The sequence below is a fragment of the Diabrotica virgifera genome, chromosome 6 (assembly GCF_917563875.1).
Source record: "Diabrotica virgifera virgifera chromosome 6, PGI_DIABVI_V3a".
NCBI lineage: Eukaryota > Metazoa > Arthropoda > Insecta > Coleoptera > Chrysomelidae > Diabrotica > Diabrotica virgifera.
Genome location: NC_065448.1, coordinates 3,730,023 through 3,749,234, shown reverse-complemented (window position 1 = coordinate 3,749,234; position 19,212 = coordinate 3,730,023). Strand labels below are relative to the sequence as shown.

The 19,212-nt window shown below is 31.3% G+C and overlaps 2 protein-coding genes across 3 annotated transcripts in view; both read right to left on the bottom strand.

Annotated features, from left to right (window-relative positions):
* Positions 1–322: 322 nt before the first annotated feature.
* Positions 323–19,212, bottom strand: part of LOC114326341 (rho GTPase-activating protein 26) — a 111,885-nt gene continuing 92,995 nt past the window's right edge. The window contains exons 12-16 of one of the 2 annotated variants that reach the window (XM_050654212.1): positions 15,929–16,163; positions 13,097–13,238; positions 9,636–9,707; positions 1,370–1,449; positions 323–680 (exon numbers count right to left, since the gene is read on the bottom strand). In XM_050654212.1, the coding sequence (XP_050510169.1) occupies positions 589–680; positions 1,370–1,449; positions 9,636–9,707; positions 13,097–13,238; positions 15,929–16,163 (621 nt within the window). In that variant the 3' untranslated portion in view covers positions 323–588. The remainder of the gene's footprint in view (positions 681–1,369; positions 1,450–9,635; positions 9,708–13,096; positions 13,239–15,928; positions 16,164–19,212) is intronic. The other variant, XM_050654213.1, reaches the window with a different exon arrangement.
* On the bottom strand, positions 13,483–15,183 carry LOC126886987 (uncharacterized). Its single transcript, XM_050654225.1, has 2 exons — positions 14,074–15,183; positions 13,483–13,880 (listed from the first exon to the last, which is right to left on the bottom strand). Exon 2 carries the CDS (start codon positions 13,872–13,874, stop codon positions 13,527–13,529), a length of 348 nt encoding a protein of 115 aa, XP_050510182.1. The 5' UTR covers positions 13,875–13,880; positions 14,074–15,183; the 3' UTR covers positions 13,483–13,526.

The following is a 19,212-nucleotide window of genomic DNA, read 5'->3' as shown; positions in this document are numbered from 1 at the left end:
TTCCTGACTTCTATCATCGAAATGAGTTACAGAATAGGCATGAATGGCATGTAGAAACAGGAAAAAATATGAAACTACGAAAATTTAATGGTTTTGTCACTAATCAGTTGCTCCGTGTCCAAAGATCCTTGTATTTTCTGGTTGTATACGTCTAGAAATCTTTAGAACTGAACATAGAATCGTAGCAGTGGTTGTAAAACAGTTGTAATTGTGACAAGCGCGTAGCAGACTACGAAATACCAACTTCCCAGATGATCCTTCGAGCCGGATCTTCAATTATCTTATTATTTGAAGCATCAACTTCCACAAAATACACTCAAACTCATGGAAAAACAGATATGTTTATTAAGAAGTATGATTATTACCTTTGTACTCTTAAACGTGACAAAAATGAGTAAACCTAGTCATGATCGATTACGTAGAACCTTTCCTCGTCATCGCTGAACTGGATTGTTTCACCAGAGTCCTTGTACTATCTAAACTTTGTCTTTGCTGATTCAATCGAACGGTTTGGGCTATTTCTGGTTGAAGTACTTTACATATTCCTCGGCACAGGGACGTGGATAGTTTCGCCAGCGAACCAACCTGTCAAGGAAGCACCTCGACGTAGTTTTCCGGTATCAGTCCCGTTTTGCCGTTCAAAGTGCCTTCTAACCAGCCGGGTTCTTGTGAGGATTTTACTAAAACGATAAAAAATATCAATATCACATCAATACTAGATGAATTATTACTATACAGGTGAGTATGTACATTTTCCTTACATTTCAAATTTTGCTTAGACCTGGACATATCTGAGTACAAGAACTACAATCCTTTCTGTGAGTGCCCCCTCGGAATGCTACTAAGAAGCTATAAATTATCAAACAGGATTCCATAGCATTTCTTATTTTATCGTCGAGATGACTTGTGACGTCAATTTAAGTATGTTGTAGTGAAATACCCACGCGTGGGTTTTTTACAAGCCTAATCATCAGGCCTGCATTTTTTTTTTCAATTACCATAGTACCGGCACTATTGTGAGGGCAATGCACGCTTGTTTTCTTTTGTGTAAGCATCTCAAACCGACCCTAACTTGCCATTATATTTTTTAGACAGTTCGTCAACTTTTAATTTATTAGTTTGTGAAAAGTGAAAAAGTTTGGGAAAAGTGGTTGAAGCAGTTAGTTGATGGGTCAGTTTGATGAAGGTGGCGAAAATGATTCTGAATCAAACAGGAAGCCGAACAAACTTATAAAACACTCTTTACTTTCAGTCTAAAACTCGACCCAATTTCAGTCTAAAACCTATATGATAGACGAACTATAATAACTGTAATTACATAACATAAAAATGCTATAACTAAAACACTTAAAATTTCGGATTGTCTTACCATTTGTAATTATTTGGTTGGGTTCAAACGAAAGTTCACCATCCTGTTCTCCCAAGCAGGCATATAGAGTTCTGACTCGTCTGAAAATAATGCGAAAATTAATATATTACCAATATAAACACACCGGAAAAATAAAAAGGAACCATGTATATGCGCAATACCGGGTGTCCATTTATATTTTCCCCAATTTTAACTGTCTATAACTTCTAAACGGCTCAAGATAGAAATATGCGGTTTTCGCTAAATGTTTTATTTTAGTAAAAGTTTTGTCTGAATGGATTAAATTTTTTATATCGCTTTCAAATACGAAAAAAAAATGGCGGATTTTTGAAAAAAACTTTATTGATTTTTTTTTAATGGAATACGCAGTATATTTTTTTGTAAATTGAAAGAAAGGTCATTCACCTATCCAGCGATATAAAGTTTTTCAAAATCGGTTGTCAAATGACTGAGTAATTAATTTTTAAAATGAGAGGTACAACTCTCTAACTAAGCAAATTGATATTATGTTATGTGATTTCCACATTGCATCTCTCATTTTAAAAATTAATTGCTCAGTCATTTGACAACCGATTTTGAAAATTTTTATATCGCTAGATAGGTAAATGATCGTTTTTTCAATTTTTTAGGTAAATGGACATTTTTCATATCGCTTTTAAATAAAAAAAGGCGGATTTTTGAAAAAAAAAAACGTTGACTTTTTTTATTAAAACACCCAGTATATTTTTTTGTAACTTGAAAAAATGGTCATTTACCTATCCAGCGATATAATTTTTTTTAAAATCGGTTCTCAAATGACTGAGAAATTAATTTTTAAAATGAGAGATGCAATGTGAAAATCACAACATATCATTTTGCTTAGTTACATGTTATTTAGGTATGTGATATCCACGCTGCACCTCTCATTTTAAAAAGTAATTACTCAGTGATTTGACAACCGATTTTAAAAAACTTTATATCGCTGGATAGGTGAATGATTGTTCTTTCAATTTACAAAAAAATATACTGGGTGTTCCATTAAAAAAAAGTCAACAAAGTTTTTTTCAAAAATCCGCCATTTTTATTTTCGTAATTGAAAGCGATATAAATTCAATCGATTCATACAAAACTTTTAGTAAAATAAAACATTTCAGCGAAAACCGCATGTTTCTATCTTGAGCCGTTTAGAAGTTATAGGTAGTTAAAATGGGGGAAAATATAAATGGACACCCGGTATAGTACTCTCTGATATAGCTAAAGCTGTGAAGAAGAGATATATCTGTGAAAAAGCACTCAATTTTATATAACTCGACGAAAGCTAAAAAACTCGCTTAAAGGGTTTCAAAGAGATTTCAAATATTAGATTTGTAAATTAATTTCGATAAAACAAAAAAGATACAAACTTGTAATTAAGCGAACGCATAAGAGTAGCTGAATCGGAAATAGAAATATGTAGAAAAAAGTATACCTACTCGGAACTCAGAAAGTAAGATTCTGCAGAGAGGATAACAACCATAAAACAAACATCACAATGATCGGATCAGATCACCTAGAATGTAAGAAGCCCTATCAAATGAAATTTTCGGATTTTGGGAATGATTTACACAGTAAAAATTGAAACTTGTGGTTATAGGAGAGTGCATATAGATTTTTTGTAATTTCATTAAGAAATGTTTAATAAACAACACATCAAAAAGTTTTACTCGAGAAGTGGGTGCTTCGTTTTTTATTAAACAAATGAACTACGAAATTAGATGTTTTTTAAATAACTTCGAAAATACAAATTTTAGAAAAAAACTGACTTGACCATTTAAAAATTCAGAAAATTAAAAGAAAACCTTATATAAAGAATTTTCTAAAATTAAATCTGTATCTTCTATAATTTTTTATTTATAACGCTAAAGTCACCCTTCTCACAAACATTGGCGCACTGTAAACTAACGTACGGCGAAGTGTATGGTTGAGTTATTTGAATGTAATTCTTTAACTAATGGATCAAATGAAATTTTACTAATTGAACATGAAAGTAGAATAAATAAGCTATCTTATGGTTATAATAGAAAGAAATAAAATGTATGGGCATAAATACGGTGTGGGCAGAAAGTAAGCCTTACATGAATTTTGTTTAAAAATGATTTAAAAATGTGTAACTAATACAACTTTTCTTATAAAACTAACAATTTTGCACAACTTACCTTTCAAGCATCTTACTAAATGATGTTTCATTCAAAAAAAATCTCAAAAATTTAATTCAAATGATATGACGTCTTAAAAAAATGTAATTTTTGAAATCTTTGTAGTTTTATAGAATTATCACCACTTTAAGACGGTATTACTCAAGTTTGAATAGATCTACATATTACAGTTTTATAAGTGCTTTTTTAAAGCTTATGATGTAATCTTTAAAATGCACTGAATTATTTTACTTTAGAAATGAAATAAACTATTTCTTTTTAAGAAAATTAAGAAAGATAACAAAAATGTAATACAAAAACCGAAAATTACCAGCTAAAAAAATGTTTATACAAAGTGATCAAAACTTTTTTCTGTAAAACTTACCTAAAATACATTTAATAATAAGCTTCAACAATAATACATGTTCAGCAAACAAATTTTTTTAGCTCTTATACAGTATGTCTACGTAACTGGGAACCTATTGATAACTTTTTTATTATCAGTTTTACGAAAAAAGTTATTCTTTATAAAATACTCTGCATCGTATATAATCTAAGATGCAATCATCAAATATCAAATTTAATTAATGTTATACGAGGTAATGTCAAAAACTAAGAATTTCACTCAAGAGTAAAGTACCTTTACATTTCAGAATATCGAAAATTATTATTAAGAAAAGTTGTTTGGAATTAAAAAATTTGTTTTAGTGTTCAATTACATCCTTCTAATTAAAATATTGTGAACAATAAAGGCGCTTAACTCTTAAGAAAAATTCATATTTTTTACATATCTCGTATAAAATTAAAAAGGTTTGATATCTGATGGTTGTATATTAGATTTTAGACCAAGGAGAGCATTTTATGAAGAATAACTTTTTTTTTGTAAAAGTGATAATAAAATAGTTATCATAATTGTAATAAAATTATGAGTATCCGTAATTTGAGAAAAAATTGAATTTTTTTTTTTTTCGATTAGAATGATGTAATTGTATATTTAGACATATTTTCTAATTTCAAACAACTTTTCATAATAGCATTTTTTGATATTCTGGAATATAAAGGTACTTTACTCTTTAACGAAATTCACATTTTTGACATAACTCGTATAAAATTGATAAAATTTTATATCTGATGGTTGAGTTTTAGATTTTTGACTATCCAGAGCATTTTATTAAGAATAACTTTTTTTACCGTAAAATTGGTAATAAAAAAGTTGTCCATGTGGTTCCTAGCTACGCAGACACACTGTATAAGAGCTTCTGTATAAGAATTTTCAAATTGAAATGCCATATTCGGATTCAGCATAATCAAAAACAAAATAGAAACATATTTGATCAAAGTAAAATAATTAATTTAACGATATTTTTAAAATTATTTATACAAAACAATTGTTATTATTTAAAGAATTAATAAACAATTAGCCGCCAAATCTGCGAGTAGAACTTTTTACTTTAACATGTATATAAACTAACAAAAAAAGTTTTAGAACAATATAAGCTTTTTTGAATTTTTCCGAAACAATGCATGTTTTCGTTCTAATTGCACTCCCCTATTAGTTCCCATGAGAAATAGTAGATAATGAGTATTGTAAGTATCCATGATCTGATAAATAAAATTATGAACCATTGTGACTAATATTTGAAGTAGTATGGATGAAGTAGAAAAAAAAACATCACGACTAAAGAATTCACACCAATAACGCTATTAAGACTAACAGTAAAAGTGAAAATAATGATATTAATTGTCAACGTTCTGGGGTCGTATTTTCGAATTCAATCGAATATTTTCGCATACGTGTTAACTCGAATGAAAAATTTCGTATACGAACGTGAATGTGTATTTTTGAACGTCCTTCGAAATGTTAAGTTGGATTTATAGTTTGACGTAGCGTAGACGTAGACGCAACGGAGACGTAAGAAACGGACTGGAAACGTAAGAAAATATCATGTCAATTTATAGTTCGACGTAGCGGAATTTTTGCGCATGAGTAGAAAGAGTAAACAATGACTTAATTCTAATTCAACAACATAGCATATAAATTATGCGAACAGTAATAAACAAACTTTGTGTTTATTTATTTATACTTATACTACTATTTGTACAGAAGGACGCAGAGGAATTGGTAGAAAGCAGGCCTCTTGGTTGAAGAATATCCGGGAGTGGACAGGAATAAAGAAAGCAGAACACCTATTTAGAATAGCTCGAGACAGAGACAGTTTCGCCATGTTAATCGCCAACGTCAAGGGGACTTGATAGGGCACGTTAAGAAGAAGACTACTATTTATTATAATATTTATCTGTTTTGTGTGTTACATGGATTAGGAAATAAACGAAGATATGCTCCTTGGTGCCGCATGCCGTGGGATTTCCAACTAGTTTGTTTCATTTCTGGTCTTTAAAATGTTTATTGGATTTACCTATCGTATAATATGTGTATATAACCCCGAATTAGGCTAATAAACAACTCATATTTATCTGAAATATTGAAATGACTATGATATATTTTTATTAAATTAATAACTTAACATCCATTGTATTCAAATAATTAAATTCGAATATGTTGATAAACAACTTTATCTTTACAAAATTGATGAGGGAGTGTCCACTTTGGGTGACAGAACAAAATTCTTAATTTTGATTGGCCAGACGTAAGAAACGCACTGTAAAAGATGAAAGTTGGTCATCTCTTCCGTTACGCTACGTTTCTCTTATGTTCCGTCAGGCGCTTGCGTTCATTTATAAACACGAGTACACAAAATTCAGTGTTGATCTTTTCCACTGCGTCTCCGTTACGTCTACGTCTACGCTACGTCAAACTATAAATCCGACTTTATACGTATACGAGCAGAATTTGCACCGGCAAACACTGCAAATTCGAATAACATTGAACTTATTTGTCATCTGAAAAGTCACAATGTTGCCATATTTGTTTGGTCTATTTCTTGCATAATGTACAAGACTGTCTTAACTGGGGTTAATGTATAAGAATAAGATTGTATAAGAACGTTTAATGTATAAATATAACGACTTATAGTCTGAACAAATTATAAAAAAGGGCCATTTTTGGGAGAAAAGTTGTTTAGAAGTTATTTTAAGTGTAATCGAATATTAAGATTGCATAGGTATATTAGGTTTGTTCGTAGTACGATCCAATCGATCAGCAACCGTTGCAAACCATCAGACGCATGCGCAGTGAACAGTTAGCGTTGCGCAGTTAACAGTTAGCGTTCGTAGACTACGAACGCGCATGCGTCTGATGGTTGGCAACGGTTGCTGATCGTTCTACGAACAAACCTATTAGTAATATCAATTTGCAAAGTCCGCAGAAAGTGTGCCATTTTGTTTAATATTATTTTTATATCCAGTATTTACACTGATACTTTAGTATTTACTTTTCAAAACTTTACTTCAAAGCGATTTTTTAAATGCACCTTTATGTAATGTGATAGTATGAAAAAATTGAGGATATGGCAACGGTGTCATATGTCAAGTTTGGAGCTTAGATCTAATGCTAAAATGCGTACATAAAGTTAGGTTAGATTATATTTTCAAGGCATAATCGTACAACATGTCCTTTCTTTCTATTAAAGAATTATTTAAACCAGCCATTGAAAATAAATTTCAAGGTAAAAATATTGTAGACAACAACACAATTAACACTATCAGCTAAAACTATCATGACAGCTGAAATGACCTTGAAGTGAAACAATAATTCGTATACGAGCATCACGATTCGAATGGTTCATACCCATTCGAGTCGCCGTATACGAAAAAATTCGTACACGAAGTATTCGAAAATACAAGACACCGGATTTCAAGCGAAATTCTTCTAATTTCGTATGCGAAATATGCTCGAATGAATTCGAAAATAGGACCCCTGGATATGACACTCGAAGGAAATAAAGTCCTTTGTGGTTAATAGAGGAATTTGTACTGTATACCAGAGGTTCTCAATCTGTGGTATATGTACCACTGGTGGTACATATCATTATTGGCGGTGGTACACAAAACACAGAAAAAATTAAAATAGTAGTACTTAGTAAGTATTGATAATACAATTTAAAAATATAGGTGGTACCAAAAATAATAAAAATAACTGTAGGTGGTATATCACTCAAAAAGGTTGAGAACCGCTGCTGTATACAAACTAAAATCTACACCCAAATCATGCAGTTGATATTTAGATGGTGCTGGCAAAATTTTTGTTAGCCATAAAAAATCGTTGTTAATTGAAAAATACGCCGTAAATCTAAATCAGTCAAATGACGATATAAAAGCTGGTTTAGACGTTGCGATAAATGAGAGCAATGTATCGTGACGATCGAGTTGTTACGATTTATCGCAGCGTCTAAACAAGCTTTAATAAATATATATGATAATTTGCCTAAAAATAAACAAAGAATAATAATCAATATCTTCTATATAGTCTGTTATTCAACAAGTATCGTCACTTTGTCTGTAAGAAAAATACTATTTATGGTTTGTCCGATATTTTATCATTCTATAAAGTACCTGATATGTTCTTAAAATTCGGAAGACTGTCAAATGACGCTTCTACAGATGCTATTACCGCCTAGTTCGACGAAAAGTATTTGCAACACATGGATTTTTTTAGATATGAGTATAATCAGAAGTCAGAAGGGACCAAATCTGGAGAATAGGTTGGATGTTGCAACAATTCACTGATATTCTCGATGGTTTTGTGAGGTATGTGAAAAAGTGTGTTGTCTTGATGAAACATGTTTTTTTGTCTTTTGAAAACCAGCCTCTAACTAACAAACTTTTACATCCAGCTGGCTCAGTAGGTTAAAAACAGTCTAAGTTGTCTAATTGTTTTACCAGTTTGCACGTAATGCACGAAAAAAATTTCATTTGTGTCCCAAAACTGTAAATAAATAAATTAGTTTACCAGTCTACAAAGGGACATATCGAACAGTAGTACCATCTATGAAAAATAAGATGTCGGGCGCCACAGTGCGATTTCTTATCGAAGGACAACGTTATTGAACAACCACATACACTTTTTCATGTCACAAAACGTGTAAAACTTTATGCTTTGTTCATTTTTATGCAAATGAATTTTTACCATTATGGTTATGAAGCTAAGAAGCAATATCTATGACGTCACGTTTTACACTGCTACTAAATATGGTTAGAATTTTAACAAAATATACTTTAAAATTTGTTAATTGAAAGATCTGTTGTAATTTATAATTTTTTTTCGGTTTTACAATTTTTCTATACTTAATATACAACGGAAATTATAAAAATATATTTTTTGTGAAGGTTTTGACATTCAGATCGGAAGCAGTTGTCATGTCAACTATCATTTTGATCACAACTTCCGGTCGAAACTATAATTATTAGTATTTTGTGTTGTTTATGTAGGAAGTTAGATAATACGGCAGCTTTAGCATTATAACAAAAAAAACCTTATTTAGAAACAGTGAAAATTTTCATTGTTTTGTTTTATTTTGATTACTTGTTGGTCTTGCCTTAATAAACATTTGATTTCAATAATTGTACAAAAATATTATAATTGCCATTAATATTAATTATTTACTAAATCGTCCATTTTGTCTGTAATTGCTTTTCATGAATATAAGGATATGCGAAAAAGAAGATTAACTAAATCAAAAACTAAAAGTAAGTTAGTGTCTAGTCTCTTTGTTAATGGTGCAATACTTATTATTAAGTTAAGTCCGTTAACTAATAAATTACTAAAATTTAGGTAAAGCTCGACCTTATTCACTTACATATTCTCCTTCTAGGATGATGATGAAGTTAACAAAAAACAAAAGTGGCAAGAAAAATAGACAACTCAAAACTAAAAAACTTGAAAAGGAAAAAAGAAATAAGTATTAAGAATGAAAAACAGATAGAAACGATAGATAATTTGGTACAGACAGACATTTCGGAATATTAGCTGTACTGTGACAGCGTGTCACATTGAATGTTTGACAGTCGTGACCTCATTGTATTTTTGACAGCCACATCATCTAAAAGGAACTTTTCTTTGTGATAAACATCAAAAACATTTCTCGAGGTACACTCAAGTAGTTTTATGTATTTAGCGGACAAGACAAACAAGTACTCAATAATGGTGTCGTTACCTTACTCTATTAGGTGTTGGACTACCTCTTCTAGAAGATGTGTTAGTAACTAGAGTGGGGGAGTGCAGCTTCCTAAGGGATTAAGTAATGTTAGTAGTGTTTCGAAGAAAACCAAACGGTATTTTAGCTGTAAGTAGGGAGCCAAGCACCACAGCAAACCCACCATATACTACCAAAACAGGTTTGTATCATGAACTACCAAAATTTTTCAAATTTGGATCTATAAATTTTATGAAAATTAGAGGGTATACTTTGCAAACCGTCTTAGTGGTTAAAAAAATACAAATAAACATTTAAAAATGGCGAAAAAAAAAGAGCTAATTTTAGCGTTTTCGAGTACATTTTTCATTGGTTCTTTTTTTGATGAATAATATCGAGGTCTTGAACCGGAAGAATCGGCTTACCAGAATTTGTGTTTTACTGTTTTTTTTTTATGTAAAAATATGTTGTTTCTTTTTTCAATTCTTTCACACTGTATATATAAATTTTTTAAAAAGGTAATACCGTCATTGAAAAGAGTAAATATATTTTTTAGGAAATATTTTGAACTTTTCATTTGTTTTAATTACCATTTAATAAATGCATAACGTATGTTCACATGTACCTACGGGCGGCAGATTCATTTTGAATGCCCGCCATTTTTGTAAAAGACTAAATCTGAGATAGCCTCATATCTAAATTTGAATCTTTGTATGTGTAGTATGTGTGGTCCAAATTATATGCTTCTACCATTAAATGCACAATAATTATTTTATTATTATTTGCACGAAGCTGCCGCACAAAGGTACCTTCATGTGAAGATACGTTATGCATTTATTAAATAAATGGTAATTAATATGACTAAAGAGATCAAAATATTTCTTAAAAAAATATTTTTACGCCCTTTTCAACGCTGGTATTACCTTTTTGAAAAATTAGTATATACAGGGTGAAAGAATTGAAAAATAACATATTTTTACATAAAAAAACCGGTAAAAACATACAGGGTGTTTGGTAAAGAATGGGCCATAGCTTAATCCCAGGTTCCTGAGGTTAAAATAGACCGATTTAAGCTAACTTACCTTAGTACAAAGTTTATAATAATCGAGATACAAAGTTAAACTTTTTTTTTTTAATATTGAATATTTCCTGACAGGTATGAGGTAACAATATGAAATTTGGTATGTGGGGGTTTTTTGGGTCGAGAAAACTAAATTCGCTACCAAAAATTATGTATTGCCCAGAGGGCGCCACATACGCCTTTCAGCACTCATTTATTACGTTCAATTTTTTTTATCCCTCACTCTGTATAATTTTGACATTAAAATTTTTATTCTCCTCTTAGTTTTACATAAAAAAGGTATACTTCTTTCATCTCCCTAAACTCAATCGTTTTCGAGATAAACGCATTTTAAATCTGCGGTACACCATCTTTTTTAGCATAATATCATTGTAGTTACACCCAAAAATAACTTAAAACCATAATAAGTGTGCCAGTTCTCAAATTTATGTCATTGCATCGCAAATTCCATTTAAAGAAATTTGCGATACATTTTTGGATAATTTTATGGTTTTAAGTTATTTTTCGGGTGTAACTACAATGATATTATGCTAAAAATGATGGTGTATCGCAGATTTAAAATGCGTTTATCTAGAAAACGGTTGAGTTTAAGGAGATGAAAGAAGTATACATTTTTTAAGTAAAACTAAGAGGAGAATAAAAATGTTAATGTCAAAATTATACAGAGGGATAAAAAAAATTGAACGTAATAAATGAGTGCAGAAAGGCGTATGTGGCGCCCTCTGGGCAATACATAATTTTTGGTAGCGAAATTAGTTTTCTCGACCCAAAAAACCCCCACATACCAAATTTCATATTGTTATCTCATACCTGTCAGGAAATATTCAATAATAAATAAAAAAAAAGTTTAACTTTGACACCCTTTATCTCGGTTATTATAAACTTTGTACTAAGGTACGTTAGCTTAAATCGGACTATTTTAACCTCAGGAACCTGAGGTTAAGCTATGGCCCATCCTTTACCAAACACCCTGTATATTTTGGTATACCGATTCTTCCGGTTTAAGACCTCGATAATATTCATCAAAAAAAGAACCTATATACAAAATTTGGTTGAAATCTGACATCTCGTTCAAAAGTTATCGTGCTATTAGTCACATATGTATAGTCGACATTTTGAATGCCCGCCTTTTTTGTAAAAGGAACAAAAACTGAGACGGCCTCGTATCTAAATTTGAACCTCTATATGTGTAGTATATGTGGTCCAAATTATATGCTTCTACCATTAAATGAACAATAATTCTTATATTTGCACGAATCTGCCGCATATAGGTACATGTGAAGATACGTTTTGCATTTATTAAATGGTAATTAACATAACTAAAAAGCTAAAAATTTTTCCTAAAAAATATTTATACGCTCTTTATAATGGCGGTATTAACTTTTTGAAAAATTAATATATACAGGGTGAAAGAATTGAAAAAAAAACAACATATTTTTACATAAAACCCAGGAAAAACACAAATTCTGGTAAACCTATTCTTCCGGTTCAAGACCTCGATCTTTTACATATAAAAAAAGAACCTACATAATCTTTTTCTCATGATCATCTTTCAGTGCGTCACAATTTTTCGATTTCTTTCTAACGCATTAAATTGTATGTGACAGAAAAAAACGCACGTCGGTGATTACATTTCGTCGGTGATATTTTAACATTTATTCTAGTTATTCTAGTTGTCGATAGATGGCGCCATAATAAAAAAATATTTTTTTTAATTAGATAATAATATTACAAATATAATCTGTATAATTTATAAGACTATACAAATCGAAGAAAATATCATTTTATAAATGCAAGAAACACATTCGATTTGTTTTTATTCCAAATTGAAAATAAAATGTGACAACTGTCAGATTTAACTAAAATGTCATGTTAGAATAAATGTCATAAATGTGTATTATCACGGACTTGCCCTTTTTCCTATCATTTGTTACGCACTGAAAAATGATCATGAAAAGGACAATACCAAATTTGGTTGACATCTGAAGTCTCGTTCAAAAGTTATCGTGCTATTAGTCACATATGTATAGTTGACCTTTTTGAATCCCCGCTATTTTTGTAAAAGTCTAGTTCGCTAAAGATTATTGTAACGGTGAACGACAAGTCGTGAATTCAATTATAAATTCCCTTGTCGAGCAATTCACCACTCTGCTTTATATTTACATCTTAAAAAGCGCAGAGGATAATAATATGAATTTTAGTTTCCGTCTCTTTTGACTTACGAATCAGTTGGCTTAGTTAGGCAGTGGAGAACGATATTTTCATGACTAGTTTAGCTGAAACTGTTGCACAGATCTTATGGGCAAAGAATGTCCAAGTTTAACTGTCATAATATTCATCTTTTTCAACCTGTGTTGGAAGTACTTTGTATAATAATAACAAAAAAAGCAAATCAACTTACACATATCCCGGAGACTTATAGTTTTTTGGGTATCCCATGTAGTACGACCTTTTGGATTTCTTTGGTAGCATTCCAATTAAGTTATTCCCGTCTCTGGACGTTGACGATAGGGATTCATTTGAACTACTGGTACTATTAGTTTCTGAAACGACAAACAATCTTAAGTTATGACAACATTGCGGTTATTAGTATTGGCTTGACAAGTCAAAAATTACAAAAATACATTAAATAAAATTAATTTACATTAAAACTTTCTTTGCCTTAGATTTAATCAAGTTCAGATTTAGAGAGACTAATTTATACGAGCACTAGCTATAATACCCGGCTTCGCCCGGGAGTTGATAGGAGATTACGCGGTAGTTGCAATAAAAAAATAAACTATGACGTAATAGTAAAAAAATTTATTGAAAACATTCGCTCATTTTTTACACTATTTGCTTATAAACAACATTTCTTTACTGAATTTTTTCGCGTGGCAAAATTGGCAAATGTTATCCATTTTTCCGATCACAACATGTTTATGATTGTAATATTTTTTCGTCGGTTCGTAGTGGAATGCTTCCTTTGTTAAATTATCTTTTAAAATTCTCGATTCTTCTATACTTTCGTTCTCTTTTCTTTCTTCATTTTTTGTGCTTCTCAGAGTTCTCATCCTAGTTCGTTGATTTTGTAAACGTGCTTCGCGCTCTTCTTCCGTTTCATTTCTTCTATGTTCTTTTTGTTTCCGCCGTTTCGCTGCAGAACTGGCAAGATCTCCTCCTTTTTTACGTCTAGGCATTGTATTCTGTAAAATATAAATTAAATAAACATTTTATAGACAAACAATTAAAAGAAAAAGAAAAACAACCATTAGAATTAATTAAAGACACTATTAATTATCTTTTCAAAAATAATTATTTTTTCAAAAATAATTAATATAAATAATTAATAATCAAACTGAGAACTTCCTTTTTCTGAAGTCGGTTAAAAATACTTACATTTGATATTTCACAATAAAGGCTCACAGACGACTTTTTTCTTCTCGGCTTCAAAATCGAGAATTAATTAAACACACTATTAAAAATACTGACACGTGATACTTCAAAATAAATGCTCACAGATAACTTCTTTCAGTTCCTTTCGCAATCGCTTTTCAAATCGAACTAACTCTGGCGGGTGATACCGGGCCCTTATATATTCAGAGAGCTAGGCTCTAGCATATTCGGAAAAGTTCGAGAGTATTTTCTTTTACACATTCTAGAATGTACTCGACATTATCGTCCGCCGTAACAATAAGGTCTGCAGCTATAGCATAAGTAGTAAAGGCGCGAAATTTGAAAACTTAAATTTTTAAATATTTTCAGAATTAATAATTAATAATTTGAATAACTAAACTTATCTCGCTTCAACTCCAAAATAAAAGCTACTTAATGCTGTATAAATACACAAAATTTAATAACTTTATTATAGAAACAAATGTAATTTGAGACTTTGTTGAAATTGGAATTTCAAATTTCGCGTCATTGCTACACATGCTGTAATTGCCCGCAGCGCCATTCGAAACGCAACTCAAATAATCGTTGTTCTGAATGGAGTTCAACTACTCGACAACAGATGGCGCCACTACTTCACTTAATTTTCAAGTTGAGGAATTGGAAAAGCCCTTATATCTTTAAAAATACGCCCTTTAAGTTAAAACGGGAACTTACTTGTTCGAGGGGGAATAAAGGGCTACGATAAAGTCCCTTTATCGTATCGGGAATCCTTTTTAAGTTTTATCGGCACACACATTTTATCAACTTAGTTTTATTATATATAATAATGATAATGATGTTAATACCGGAATATTTAAAAGTTTGGCGAAGGGGCGAAATTGGGAATATTTAAAAATTTGGTGGAGGAGCCAGGTTTAGGGCTAGCCAAGCTTGCTAGGAAAAGCCCTTATATCTTTAAAAATACGCCCTTTAAGTTAAAACGGGAACTTACTTGTTCGAGGGGGGATAAAGGGCTATTGCACTATATAAGTCCCTTTATCGTATCGGGAATCCTTTTTAAGTTTTATCGGCACACACATTTTATCAACTTAGTTTTATTATATATAATGATATTAAGCTTAAGCTCCATTCCTCAGGCATTTATTCCTTGGACCAAATTTTACAAACTATTTTTGTATTACCTTGGTGATTTGCTCTTCACCTTGTTTAAATGACTCTCCGGAGTGTCAACACTGCCTGGGAATATGTAGTTTTTTTGGAATATTTCAGACATATTACCCGTGGAGAGAGATAGGGAGAGTTGCAACTTGCTCCAATTGATTCTAGATTAGATTCAAGATTGCTGGACAAATCAAATTCCAATTTGCATATGTTAAATAACTATTGAGACGACTTAACGCCTTTGAAATGTGGACCTATAGAAGAATTATGAGGGTTTCCTGGGTAGATAGAGTTACGAACAACGAAGTACTGAGAAGAACAGGTAAAGAGAAGGAAGTTGAACTTACAATTAAAGAAAGAAAACTACAATATCTCGGACATGTGATGCGGGGCGAGAAGTATGGCATCCTGCGACTCATAATACAAGGAAAGATAGATGGCAGAAGAAGCATCGGAAAAAGACAAATTTCATGGCTGAAGAACCTGCGAAAATGGTTTGGATGCAGTTCAAACAACTATTTAGAGCTACTGCCTCAAAAATTAGAATACCTATGATGATTGCCAACCTCCGTAGCGGAGATGGCACCTAAAGAAGAAGAAGAAGAAGAAGAAGAAATAACGATTGTTTTTATGTTTATTAATAAATAGTGATTTTCTTTGGACACAAAACTTGTCTTGATCTGCGTTTCATACTCACCTAACCTATTGCTGTAAGGCCTAAAATTTGGAGGGCTGTAATTGTGCAGAACCGGTAGATTCGTTTCAGACTGTGACACGATACTCGGTATCATTTGCTTGAACTTGTGTTGGTGATTAAGGGCTGCTCGGGGTGATATGTGTTCGCTTCTGGACAAATCAAAGGAACCGTTTGTTGATTCGTTTACGCTGTACATGCTTGAAGATATTCGGGGCTCCACGTGCGTTGAGACGGTCTAAAAATAGAAAAGAAAATATAATTAAATTTTTTTGTTACAATAAGGGCCGGTATTTCAACAGCTACTCAAGCTTTTGCTTAGCTAAGCCTGTGTCAAAAGTTAGGGAGAAGCTTAAGCTGGGCGCCGTATTTCCATCATTTCCTTAACTAAACTGGTCCTCAACTGTCAAATTAATTTGTTTGGTACATCTGAATACGTCAAAATGCCAGAACTAACTGTTTTGATGTAAAAACCACTACTGTTGACATTTAATTTTATCTTGTCATCTGTATATGTGTCATGTATGTCACTTAATTTTTTGTATATGGTACATGTGTTGTTAGTATAATACATATTATTGTCTATATTTTCTCTGGTTAGATTTTTTATTGTTATTTTGCATGAGCAATATATCCGTTTCTGTCATTTTGTTTATTGGATATATTCCTTAAAATGTCAAATTGGACTGTAAGTTTACTTTTATAAAATAAATATGCGAAGCATTGTAGAAATAAATAATTTTCAGGTCTACACCTTCCAAAAGGACTAAGAATTTTAATAATCGTTATTACGTAAACGTTGGTTTTCAAAATAACTATAATTATATTAATCTATAGAAATATCCTCAAAAAACAGAAAACAAATTTTAAGCAAAGGCTTATAGGGCAGTCAATGAGACCAAGAACAGGTTATTACCTCCGAATTCTATCCTACTGCGTGGATTTTAATGAAATTTTAGGAATAGCCTGAAAATATCTCCTTATTCAAGTCTATCCTATGCCGATGTGTGTTTTTGTCTTGGGGACGGTTCCCACCCCTTCTCGGGGGTGGAAAATTTGTTGGTTAAACAACTACGGAAGTTGCTAGAGAACCCAATTCTAAGCAAAAACTGTTCTATATTTTTTCTTTTCGAAAATTCAATACTTTTTGAGTTATTCGTGGTTGAAAATTGTCCATTTTCATTGAAATATAACACCTTTTCAAATGGTTTTCTGCGAATACCTTAAAAACAATGCATCTAACTAAAAAATAAGATATGGTAGGTAAAAAGAGTTTTGGTGCATGCTCAAAGCAGTGTATTTAACTTGAAATAACAGAGAAACAGTCGATTTTATGTATATAATGCTACCAATACCTTTTATTGTGCTTGAAAAGTCCTTTCAAATAAGCAATATTAAATGTCGATTACATTCAAACTAATCGAGATATGCTGCAAAAAATTGATGACTAACGAATTTTAAGAAAAAAATTGAGAAGTATATTTAATCCCTCACCCACAAGAATTTAAATGCATCGTTTTCCTTCTACAATACATTTTACTACAGTGTCATTTTTATGTTCAAAAAGTTGAGCAGGTTCAAAATGAATGGTTTTTGAAAAAAAAAAAAAAAAAAAAAGATAAAATTATAGAGCACATATTTAAATTTTCTTAAAAATCTGCTTTTTCTCCATGTAACTTGAAAATGATAAGAGATACTGTTATAAAAAATAAAATCAAAATGTTTATCTAGAAGAAACCTTCATTTTTGTATGGCATCTCTTATCATTTTCGAGTTACATGGAGAAAAAGGAAGATTTTTAAGAAAATTTAAAAATGCGCTCAATAATTTGATCTTATTTTTTTTCAAAAACCATTCATTTTAAACCCGCCCAACTTTTTGAACATAAAAAGAACACTATAGTAAAATGTATTGCAGAAGGGAAACGATGCATTTAAATTCTTGTGGATGAGGGGTTAAATATACTTCTCATTTTTTTCTTAAAATACGTTAGTCATCAAATTTTTCACTGTATTAATCTGCGCACAATGTAATCGACGCTTAAGCTCAGGCTTAGTGGAAGCTTTGGCTTAAGTGCGGTTGGAAATACCAGCCCTAGGTGTCGCTTATGGTGAAATGCGTCAAACTAACGCCCGGTTTCCGAAAGGACGATCATCTCAAAAATTATGTAATCGACGATTAACAATAGATTAAATGCGCCAGAAACGTCAACCAAACTAGTTTTAACAACAGTCGATCACCTGACGTAAGATTAATCGTTAGTTAACAGCCGATCATGAGTGTTTTGAGTCTCCGAAAGGTCGATTAACCAGTTTCGCTTGTCAAACGGCGGTAAAAATGGACTGTTACCGAATCTGCGACTATCCGTCGATTAACGGGCTGTTAAGAGTTTTTTTTTAGTTTTTTAAATTACTGTAATTAACAAATAATGGGAAAAATTGTCAAATAACACATATATAAATGATATAAATCATATTATTCAATAAAAATAAGATTTTTTTATGGAAGAAATAATTTGAAATATTTATTTAACTTGCAGAACATGGATATCTCGGACATTTTTTATATTTGATTATATAATTTATATTTTTTTTTCTTTTAAAAATGTAAGATAACAAGGATGCTAGACTCATAGAGCTATTTTTTGAGAGGCCAGAGCTCTAAAAAGCAGAACATAATGATTATAGCGATGTAAATAAGAGGGAAAACGTGTGAGAAATTATAACAGCTAACTTTGAAGACAATAAAACAGCCGGTAAATAAATTAAAAATAAATATAAAAAGTAAATATATAGACCAAAAATAAAAATACGATTATAAAATATTATAGATCAAAAATAAACTGTTTTATATATCCAACTCTCGTCACATTACCTAGCCTCATTTTTAAAATGCTCTCGTTCAATTCTTGCCCCAAACAAAAGTGACAGTACGTAAGAGAGAATGCACCTTTAGAATTTAAAGATACAAGTTTGGATTTAGAGGTTAATATAATTGAAATTTTGAAGGATAACAGCCAATTGTGACAGTATCGCTACCAAATCGTATGTCAGATCATCGATTACATGATCTATGATCATGCAATTTTACAATAATTGGCGTTTGAGAAACCCATCACAGGTTAACAGTTGATCAAATCTGACAGCCGATTAGATGATCTGAGATTTGAATAACGTTTCGGAAACCGGCTGTAAGTATTTTCAAAGTAAGTTATCAATCGAAGTAGCACAGAAAACGACAATAAATATCGCCTCCGTACCACCAGATTGACAACAGGTGGAATACTT